The sequence below is a fragment of the Anastrepha obliqua genome, chromosome 5 (assembly GCF_027943255.1).
Source record: "Anastrepha obliqua isolate idAnaObli1 chromosome 5, idAnaObli1_1.0, whole genome shotgun sequence".
In the NCBI taxonomy this organism is placed as follows: domain Eukaryota; kingdom Metazoa; phylum Arthropoda; class Insecta; order Diptera; family Tephritidae; genus Anastrepha; species Anastrepha obliqua.
The window spans coordinates 52,936,295-52,947,248 of record NC_072896.1 but is presented as its reverse complement, the minus strand read 5'-3'; the positions used below and the strand labels follow the sequence as shown (position 1 = coordinate 52,947,248).

Here is a 10,954-nt window from a genome sequence, read left to right as displayed (position 1 = left end):
TTTGTGTTGTTTAGTGATTTTCTGTGGTTTGTAAAATGTGTGCAGTCGTCTAGACTAAAAAATTGTTTGCTGTTTTTTGTTTGTTTCATTCAGTTGTGAGTTACAGGGTGTTAACAATGGAAGTCAACGAAGAGAAAATTCGGTACACTTTATAGATTTTCTTTGATATAGGCGAAATTTCAAGCCACTGAAATTATGAATGGTGTTTACTCTGCATATACCTTACATTCTAACTGGCACGGGTCCATTTCGAGGGTTAGTAGTGCCACATTCTTTTGGCAGCTCCTGTCTAAGCTGTTATTCATTTATTCATTATTCGATGTGACGGCATGGTTATCGCTTCTGGAAATGAAGTATATTGGCCATAGTAGCCAAGATGTTGTGGTTGGACTACACTTCACTTTTCCTTGTGACCTATTTCTAGTCGACCTATGTCCATAAACTCAACATAACCTAGACCGTTGCTCATATTCTATCGGAAATATGGAGCAGAGTTATTGTAAATGGAATTTCTCAGCATGCAAAGTAGGGGCGGACATAGCACAAATGTGACTGTAAAAAAAAAACACAACTATTCAATCACTGAGAAGCCCTATATTTTATTTTAAGTTAAAATTTCTGAGAAATCACGAGTAAAGATGTTCTTTAAGAGAAGTAAAATGATTTATGAAATAAAAAAATGTTATATTGCGTCAGTCTCTCACTTATCTACCCACCTTTAAAGTCGTGTTTGGACGTGCGCTTTGATGTCAATGCATTTTTTTGTGTTTATCTCATTTATTCGATTTTATAATATCCATCGGAAATACAAACGTCTTCAAGAAAATTACAATATTTATACCACTTCCTGAGCAAACGCAATTTCAATTCAATTCATAATAAAATGAGTAAACAGACAATTACGTCAATCTACACAGAATTGCAATGAGGTGCACTCGAGGAGGTTGTGACGAAAAGGTGGAGACTTGATTTTGATTGTCTTCGTATGCACTTTGAATGCATTTATTACCAGTCCTGTCAATACTTTGGGTTTGAAATGAAGTACGCAAATCGTTTTTCATTTTACAAAAAAAAAAAAAACAAAATCAAACTTCGGTAGCCATTGTCATGCAACTGTCAGGTTGATTTCGCTTCTAAGCATATCTTTCCTGAGCACAGGCAAGGATGGGTGCTGGACTGCTGCTTATTGAAGCTTTTTGCAAGCAAATTTTCAGCATGAAATTCTAAGAAATGTGGCATTTTATTTTATCATTTTTTAAATTGTTTGTAAATTTTTATAAGCTTATAAATATTCATTTTGATAAATGTAATTTATGGTGATTATTTAAGAAACAAATATTTGATCTTAAAAATTTTTTGGGTTCAAAAATTACCAAAAAAGAACTATCATAATAATAATTTAGAATCTTATAATAATATGAAATGGAACCTAAGGTAGGTTAAATTTTGGATAAGTTCGATTATCGATGTTGTCGCAGTGCCGCAGATCTGCTGGCAGGTGTTCGAAGAACTGTAAGCGCTCTTTCGCCGGAACCAGTTTTATTTTTCAACTGAGCGGGCACTGTACTTGAACAGATAAGCAGGTTTTTATTTGAAATTTTGCAAGTACTTTCACATAGAATGTAAAATTATTTTTTTAACAACTAACTACTTCTTTTTGGCCGAAAATCGAGACTTTTGATGAAAGGTGGATAATTTCTATAAGAAAAAGCCTTTGGGTGGTAAACATGAAGAGGATGAGCCCATGCAAGTTGCGTTGATTTTTTTTTTTTTTTTAAGTTTAAGTTCTTAAATATTCTTGGGCATGCTTTAGAGTAGGATGTTTGGCGGAGTGTTTTGGTTTTTACCAACGGGCAAGCGAAGTCGACGCCGGTAATTTGGAATAGGAGAGAGGATAGCACAGCCACCATTTTTAACTGCATTTTTTTGTTTGAAAATCGTTTGCATTGAAATACGCACGTCTTCATTTCCTGCTTGAGGCGTGGGATGTAGAATACCTGTTGAACCATGGGAATCATCAGCTGCTTCTCGGCCTGAAGTTAAATTTTGTGTAGGAAATCAGGAAGTAGAGAACAGAGTTTTAATATATACTTATATAAGTCTATATATATTGGCGTTTACACCCTTTTTGAGTGCTTGACCGAATTCCTGCTCTTATTTGTCCACAGTTGGAGGTTCCTACAGTTTTAAGCCGACTGCGATCGGCAGATATTTTTTATGAAGATCTTTTTCATGGCCGAAATACACTCGGAGTTTTGCCATTGCCTGCCAAGGGGGACATTTATTATATTATTTGGTGTTTTATGCCTGGAGATTCGAACCTGCGCACTTCCGAATGGTAGTCACGCACCAACCCATTCGGCTACGGTAGCCGCCGCATCTGGAATAATAATCGGATGTCGTTCATTATAGGTTACGGAAGCGTAGGTGAGGCGCAAGTTCACTCGTAGCAGGCCTGATTTATTTTAGAAAGGATTGAGGGTGATTAGTAACTCGATCATTTCTCCGTAGTGTTTATATTGTGCATTGAGGATGAGGTGCCCTTTCGCTTGACTTATTTCTTCGTGCGTTAAAATGAGTCTGGGTGGAAAAGGCAATTTATGAATTTATGCACAAATCGAAATATAAATGCTACTACGGAAAGCTCGTGAGTAGGACGAAGCATAGCATAACATAAAAAAAAATTGACTATGCTATGAATAATACAACATAACATAGCATAACAAAAATACATTAGCTTAACATAACATAATACAAAAATATCATAACATAACAAAATGTAACTGTGCTATGTACAACAGAACATAACATAGCATAACAAAAATAAATTAGCTTAACATAACATAATATAACATAACAAAAAATAACATAGCATAACAATAAATAGTATAGCATAACATAACATAACGGAACAGAATACATTCGCATAACATAACATAATACAAAAAATCATAACATAACAAAATGTAACTGTGCTATGTACAACAGAACATAACATAGCATAACAAAAATAAATTAGCTTAACATAACATAATATAACATAACAAAAAATAACATAGCATAACAATAAATAGTATAGCATAACATAACATAACGTAACAGAATAGCATAGTATAAAATAACAGAAAATAGCATAACATAATAAAGAGTTTTTTAATAAGTGGTGTAATTTTGATATTCAAAAAAAAATGCAATTTTTTAATATAAATGATCGGCCGTCTTGTTTGAAATAAACGTTGTCCAGATCAATAGATCTCTCGATAGCGCAATCCATTCACCTGTAACACCTGTTATTAGGAAACCCTTTACAATATAACATACACAACATAACCCAGTTGATTATTTATCTAATGAAAAATATTTCATTTTAATCCAAAACTCCACAAAATGCAGTGGGTCGAAATAAGTATATCACTTTGAGACTTCTGAACTCCTCAAAACTTTCAGCTTTGAGAACTACTTTTGAAGCCCTATGTTCCACTAGTCAAAGGAAAGAATGTATATATGTGTATATTTTTTTTTTTTTTTTTTGAGAACTAACCATTTCTCGAAGGCGTGCGATCTATTGGGGAATGGTGTTGGATATTAAATTTTAAAAATTTCGTTTTTGTTGCAATAATCATTTATTTAAAATTTTCACTTTTTCCAGTTTTCTTGCACTTAGAAAAGCATGCATAGCGATTTCCCGCCCCCTCCAAAGTAATTATGCATAAATTCCGACTACTTAACACAAATGCATATTTACGCGTCAACAAACAAGCGAAATTCACATAAAAACTATATATTTTATGCACTTGGATGTATGGCTGCATATTTAAATACAAAAATAAACATAAGAATTTTGGCGTACCAATCCGTTTGACAATTGGCTAAGCCGGCGACGTTACAGGACGACATAAACGATATAAAATATACGAGTACGAATAAGCGGCACATGCCAGGCTGTGTTCAAGAGCACTCAGTATGTAGACATACATGCAGTCATATGTGCGTGTGTGTGTGTGTGTAAGTTTTCGCATTACGCCACTCGCTTTCTCTGAAATGTTTACACATTCCAAAATGTATGCAAATTTTATGTTCACTTTTGGTTTTGTTAAGTGGTGACACCATTTACGCCCTAACGCCAAAATATATACAACATATTCATACTTGTAAATATTTAACTGCAGCATAGTGAATTTTGCAACATTTGCATGACGAGACCGAAGTGTTATGTACGAGTAAACTTCGATTCAAGTGTTTTGCTAAAAGTTGTGGAAGTAAAGTAATCGGAAATGAAATATTGGTGAAAAAAAGGTCGGCAATGAATTGTCGGTTGAAATAAAAAGTAGGACGGTGTTATTAGAAGCAAATATGTTTAAATAAAATATGTTAAGTATTTTAAAAATTTTCGGCTTATTGATTTTTGTAAAACAGGAGATCGAAAGATGGATATGGTGGCGGGTAAGCTATTGGATGGGGAAATGAGAGACTTCCCTCTCGATTGCATCGGAGTGCTTCGATATTAGGCTCCTTCGGCTTCCCGGTCTCAGCGGTATAGAGAGGGCTTCATCGCAATATGAGAGGATTGGAGTTCCCCTGAGAGCCTGTGGTCTGCTACTGGAAAGATGGAAAATAGAAAATAAAGTCCATAAAGGTCATGGAGTTTTTTCAAAAGAATTAGGATTAGAATTATCGGTCTGACTTTCGGACTGCTGTACCGTATATCAGGCAGAGGTCTTAGCCATAAAGGAGTTAACTGTGTACCTTAACACACCCGCCGTAACAAGAACTACGATAAATTTCTTCTTGGATAGCCAGGCGGCCATCAAATCAATGCAGGCAGTTATACTAAGATCAAAGGTTGTTCAGCAATGGCTGACAGGCCTAAATGATATTAGCACCATGGTGAAGGTCAACCTTATATGGGTTCCGGGATATAGAGATAATGAAGGAAATTGCTGCTGTATATAGACTCAAGTCCTTCACTGTATGTTCCATAAAGGAATAAAAGGATGAACTATTATGAGAAGCTATCAAAGTAGCTTGAACCTCGGCGTCAAAAGCGCTTGCAGCTGAAGATAAAATTGCAAGAGCGATAATCATTCCATTTTTATTAACTACTGGGGATGCCGCATCTTCAACTGCATATCCCGCAACCTTCAACCATCTGCGTAGAACAGCTGCCTGTTGTGCCAATATTATTGTTTTTCTGTTGTTGCATTATTCTTTAATAAATTTAAAGCCTTTGTGAATTTGTAGCCAAAAGATAAGTGTGGAAAAGTAAATTCCTCCTTTTTAAAATGTTATGAATATTTATGGCGTAAATTCTTCTCCACATTTTGTTTTTTATATATTTTAAAATTTTAGTTAATTTGAATTTATTTGCCATCTCTCCTTATTCGATTCATACATACTTACTTACTTATTGTTTTTGTAAAGCTTATGTAAATCGCTTAAAATCGTATGATAATGACCTTCAACTACAAATAACAAATCATTATGCCAGCTTAGTCACTCTAAACTTTTTACTTAAACTTTTCACTTTTATGAAATGCAAAATATTTGTAAACTTCCTTGTCGATTATTCAAATACTTATCGATTTACCTTCTACTCTTTCTCTACTTGCAGCGTAACTGAACGGTTTTTTGCCTTTGGAAAAGTTTCAGCAACACCAAAAACAACACATTAACTACAGCAGCTACAACCACAGCTATTCAAAACCGCATTAAGATGTATCTGTCACACCATTTATTGAATGCGCTCGCATTTATCTGCTTGAGTGCTATGTTCTGGCCTCAAAGCTGTGCTGATGTGCTGGACACCCGTACGTATACGCAATATATTCATACACACAAACCACTTTTACACATAATTTTGCTCTTTTTCTATGCCACTCGTATACTCATATTGTGCTCGTTTTGCATTCTAGACCCCATCAACAACCTGTACAACAATTTACTGCAGCGTGAATATGCCGGTCCGGTTGTTTTTCCTAACCATCAGGTCGAACGCAAAGCTCAACGTTCGCCTTCACTGCGACTACGGTTTGGTCGCCGCAGCGATCCGGATATGTTTTTGCCCGCCGAGAAACGTTGGTTTGGCGATGTGAATCAAAAACCTATACGTTCACCATCACTACGTTTACGTTTTGGTCGTCGCAGTGACCCCAGCATGCCACTTCACAGCGAATTAGATGCTCTAATGAATGATTTAGCCGGTGTGAGCAGCAATGGCGGCATTCCTACTGATGTAGACGACTCAGTCGCATATTTCGCTGATGAATATCCAGAGGATATTTTGGACAGTAATTTTGAGCGCGTGGCGCGCAAACCACAACGTTTACGTTTCGGACGCAGTTTACCAAGAATGCAGAACAATTTGGATGAGGAATTAGAGGTGAGTGGAAAGTGGTTTTTAATTAATTGGAGCCGCGAAATAATAATTACAAAAAACCTTATTGTAACCCTTGACGAAATCGATTGAACCCAGTGTATTTATATTAGATGAGGTTTTGCATTTCTTATTGTTTCAAAAGGGCGCATCAAGATTTCCACTCCTCTTTGTGTGAGGGCATGAATCTCAAATTGAAACTTGAAGAAGGTGAGCCAAGAGGCAGCAGGAGAATGGTAGCTTCCAAACCACTCAGGTTAAAAAGCCCATTGTACTTAAAGCTCTGGAAAGTAAAAGGATTGATAGTCAAGGAGGAAAGGAGCGAAGGGGCAGAGAGAAAGAAATAGGATAGAATAGAGTTAGCGACAGATATAGCTACTCATGTGAGAATTTTCCAGATTCTTCGGAAAATCTGAAAATATCTTTCAGTTTGAGAGAACGAATTTTACTCATTCTCATGACATCTGAACCCAAAATGCGCAGTCTTGCTCTAACAAAAACAGGGCACTCACAGAGAAAGAGGTCAATGCTATCCGGCTCATCTATGCAGGACAGGCAAATCGGGTCTTCAATGATTCCAATGGTGGTCATATGCCGATTCCATTCATTGTGTCCTGTAATAATACCAACCATCAACCGAACGTCTTTTTACAAAGTTTTAATGGAAGAAAATTCGATAGTTTTCTGTTCAGGCTTGTCACAAAACACTTTGCAGTTCTGCAGCGTTCTACAATCGCGACCATCGCTCTTTTTTGTAAATTGCAACCATAATCGCTGATCCAATTCATGATTCCTGTAGAACTGATTCCGATTATTAGCTCTGGTCCCTGTAGGGTAACCGCTGATCCTAAGTTCGCCAATTCTTCGGCAATCCCATTTCCTTGAACATCGCGGTGATATCAGTTGACATCAAATTTCCTCCCAAATTTCCTCCCAAATTTCCTTAGGTGCCTTAGCAGTGGATTCTGCTAAAATAACATTTTAAAGATTTCTCTGCGTCCCGAAGTTCCGTCTTCGTGCTAGAAACCATATTTATGGAGTCTACACATTGCTTTCATTGCTTTCTGCTATATCTTAAAAGCATAGCATTTAGGGCATCACGGAGGTTGTACTCATAGTACCCGTAATGCGCCCGTGTGGACTTAACAGAGAAATAAATGATGATTGGTCTTATAAGTTCTGTCTATATCCACAGGACCACAGCAGGTTTAAGATACCAGGTTTTACGAAAGACTCTACGGCATTGTTGAAGAATCTTTAGTACGCGAGCCACCTTCGGCAAAACATGTGACTTCCCAGTCAGTTTCTTATCCGAGATTACTCCTAGATAGTCAACTTTATCAGCATGACTGAGTGTCACACCTTTCAGTGCTGGAAGACAAAGTCCATCCAATTTCGGTTTTCGCATGTAAAAGACTAAGGCAGTTTTGTTCGGATGGACGGAAGGACTTTGTCTCGTGCAGTAGTCGTTGATTTTATCCAGACGTGACGTCAGTCAATGCAATTGTTTCGGCGGACCAGAAGAGTAAAGAACATAATTGCCGCTAAGGCATGTCCTACAATAAAACAAGGAAATATTGATGATGTATTGTAGAATGAGCAATTTTCCTGCGTCAAGACTTTAGTTCCAACATTGACAGAAGCCATATCAGCTCCGGTTGTCCTTAAAATACCCGCAATCAAAATTCCCAAAACAAAACCTCCAAAAACGAAATACAAAAATGCGAAATCTAAACTTAAGAATAAAATCTCCAAACATGAATTTTCCATGGTTTGTTTGAAAAACGTTTAGATTAGGTCTAGATGAGCTGGCTAGACAGGGAATCCTGGAAACGGTTTCATCGCAAGAGGAGCGGATTGGGGCTCCCTTGAGAGCCTGTTGTCTGCTTCTAAAAAGATAGGCTTCGCATCAGCTCAGCGAGCCCTGGGCCAGTGCGCAAACGTACAAAGTCGCGAGATCCTTCTGGCCACGAGTAGATCGAGGTAACTTCTAAGGCTAACAAAGCCGCAGCTCTTGAATTTGGTAGGTATCATGCGATGAGACTTGGGATTGCCTCAACTCCGTTCTGCAGAAACTTTCTAGAGGACGAGGTGGAAGCTTCTCAGCTGCCCTGCTCTCGTCGGGCAAAGATTTATACATCTAGGCCCTCACTTTTTCGCTGCAGCTGCGGATATTGCGAGTGAAATTCATCAGTAGCTTTAAGAAGCCCCCTTCTTCTTTTTTTCCCCTGTCTGGTTTCTTCCCTTCTCCTTCCCCCTGTATGGTATCACAACGGACGAATTTTGATTATTTGGCGAGTGGGACCCTCGCAAGGGCAGCCATTTATCCTAATCCCTAATCCTAAAACTAAATTGCCGCTATTTGCATTTCTAGGGATTTCAAACTTGTTCCTACCAGTTCTCCTTTCTGGCCGAGTATGGACGGCTTACCTTGATGGGTGTAATGTTCGATCTTGCCTTTCCAGGAACATCAGTTATATACTAAGCAGATGTTCCAGATTCACACTTGATGAAAAAGCAACAACAAAATATAAATAGTTGCTGTGTTTGCTCCATAGCTTTTTTATTGTCTAGTTCCGGTCGCCCTTCGACAGAGAGTAGTAAGTCCCTGAGTGCATTTCTGCCATGAAAATATTCTCACAACAACCCATCTGCCGTTCGGAGGCAAAAACCAAAGAAAGCACAGAAGCTCCATATACAAAATATGTACTAGGAATTCCAGCATCAGCGGTATCGGATATTTTTAATGCCGTCTTTAGATTCCGGGATTTATTCAATGTAACTTAAATGTTGCTACCTGCATCCCGGGAGAAATGTAATATGGTCCCGAAATTTTGGGACTCGTCCCGGTAAAAAAGTTTGTTAAATTCAGTAATACTTGAATAAATATTTAAAACTGCATTTTATGAGTGTTATTCCAGCATTTTCGGAATTCGTCCCGGGAATAACTTTGCTGACAACATAGGATATAAGGTTTTTAATAATTTATTATTTAGTTTAAAATGTGCCTATTCAAATGAAATTTTATGCAAAAAATACTAATTTTTTTATTATTTATTTTAATTCCACATTTAACACATTGTTGTTTTTCAGACCGCCCGGGAACAACGTCAACAAACCGAGGACTTCTTCAACTCCCTTCTAACTTCGGAAAAATTACACAACATGCTGCTCTCACTCTCACAATATGATGCCGAACCCTTACCTGCTGATGTTATGGCTCTTAACAATAACGATGACGGATTCCAGCGCGAAGTACGCAAGCCAGCACCTCTGCGTTTGCGATTTGGTCGCAGCACTGGCGGCAATACCGAAGGACAAAAGGTAGGCATGAATTGGGGAAAGAATATAAGATAAAAAAATATATAAAAGAAAATAAAAATGAATATAAAAAATAAAAAATTGCTTCTTTTAGTAAATTTTTCTTCTAAAGTTCAAATTTTCTTTCTTTACAGAAGGTCACTGCACAAAATGCCATTAATGTGGACAAAAACGCGGAAGTAGCAACGCAGCAAGCTCCAGCACAAGCTAAGAATTAAATTTACAAAATTTTAAGCCCACAACTACTTGCAATGCAACAATTTTTATGCAACAATTGGCGACTAAGCAAAAGGCAAATGCAGGCAGAATACTGATGTTGGATGAATTCTATGGAAAAGAAGTTTAAAAATATCTCTTAATTTAAAATATATACCCCAGAAAAAAACGTGCGAAATATTATTATAACCTAACCCTGTAAACATGCGAGCATACCCACACACTTTAAAGGAATAAAATATTTACAAAAAAAATTTTCATGTTTGCTTCAAAATTTTTTTATGTTTTCATAAGCCGTTACGCATTGCCACCAACTCGTATGTTTTTATTGTTAACAGTTTTCCAATACCTACCCTGATCTAACAAATAGACGGTTGTTTGAAATTATATCGTTTAATATTTAATAAATTGAAAAATACAATGCTTGAAAAAGAAACTTGTTTTAAAATACTTTATTTGAATACAGATTTTTCTGTCATATTTTTTTCGAGAACAGTTTATTTGATATATCTCGTTTTTTAATTTTCAAAGATTCTTTTGAATTTTTATTTTTATTGAAAAATTTTGCCTCAACTAAACTATTTAATATTTTTCATATAATGAAAAATGGCTTCTTTGACATTTGGTTTTTTAAGTTTTTTATTTAAGTATTATTACATTAGTATATTCAAATTAAAAAAAAAAAATTTCGGCAACATATAACTCTTTTTTTTTTTTGGTTTTTTTTATTTTTATAAATGTTTATAAATTTTTTTTTTTTTGATATTTATTGAAAATTAATATTGTAATTCTTATTTATTCTTTCAATATTAAATTAATATATGTTTTAAAAAAAGCTAAGTGTGGGACAATAATTTGGGACAAAATAATTTTCGTAACATTTTTTTTATATTTTCCATTTTCAAAATTTTGTTACAATTTTCATTTTTATTTACAAATTTTGCATAAGCTATTTTAGTTAAATGTTTTAAAAAAGCAAGTTTTTTGACAATATTTTAAATAATTTTGTTTTATTTTTCATTTTCAAAGATTTTTATTTCTATA

At 35.9% G+C, this 10,954-nt stretch overlaps 1 protein-coding gene across 1 annotated transcript; it reads left to right on the top strand.

The window, feature by feature from the left end:
- Positions 1-5,612: 5,612 nt before the first annotated feature.
- Positions 5,613-10,313, top strand: LOC129247960 (short neuropeptide F). The gene is made up of 4 exons (XM_054887344.1): positions 5,613-5,807; positions 5,913-6,379; positions 9,467-9,697; positions 9,829-10,313. Exons 1-4 carry the CDS (start codon positions 5,714-5,716, stop codon positions 9,910-9,912), a joined length of 876 nt encoding a protein of 291 aa, XP_054743319.1. The 5' UTR covers positions 5,613-5,713; the 3' UTR covers positions 9,913-10,313.
- The last annotated feature ends 641 nt before the right edge of the window (positions 10,314-10,954 follow it).

Bases quoted from the DNA above. Each gene is read 5' to 3' on its own strand.
- LOC129247960 (XM_054887344.1), top strand. From the start codon at position 5,714: ATGTATCTGTCACACCATTTATTGAATGCGCTCGCATTTATCTGCTTG. The intron at 6,380-9,466 runs GTGAGTGGAAAG...GTTGTTTTTCAG, and splicing joins ATTTGGATGAGGAATTAGAG to ACCGCCCGGGAACAACGTCA. The intron at 9,698-9,828 runs GTAGGCATGAAT...CTTTCTTTACAG, and splicing joins GCAATACCGAAGGACAAAAG to AAGGTCACTGCACAAAATGC.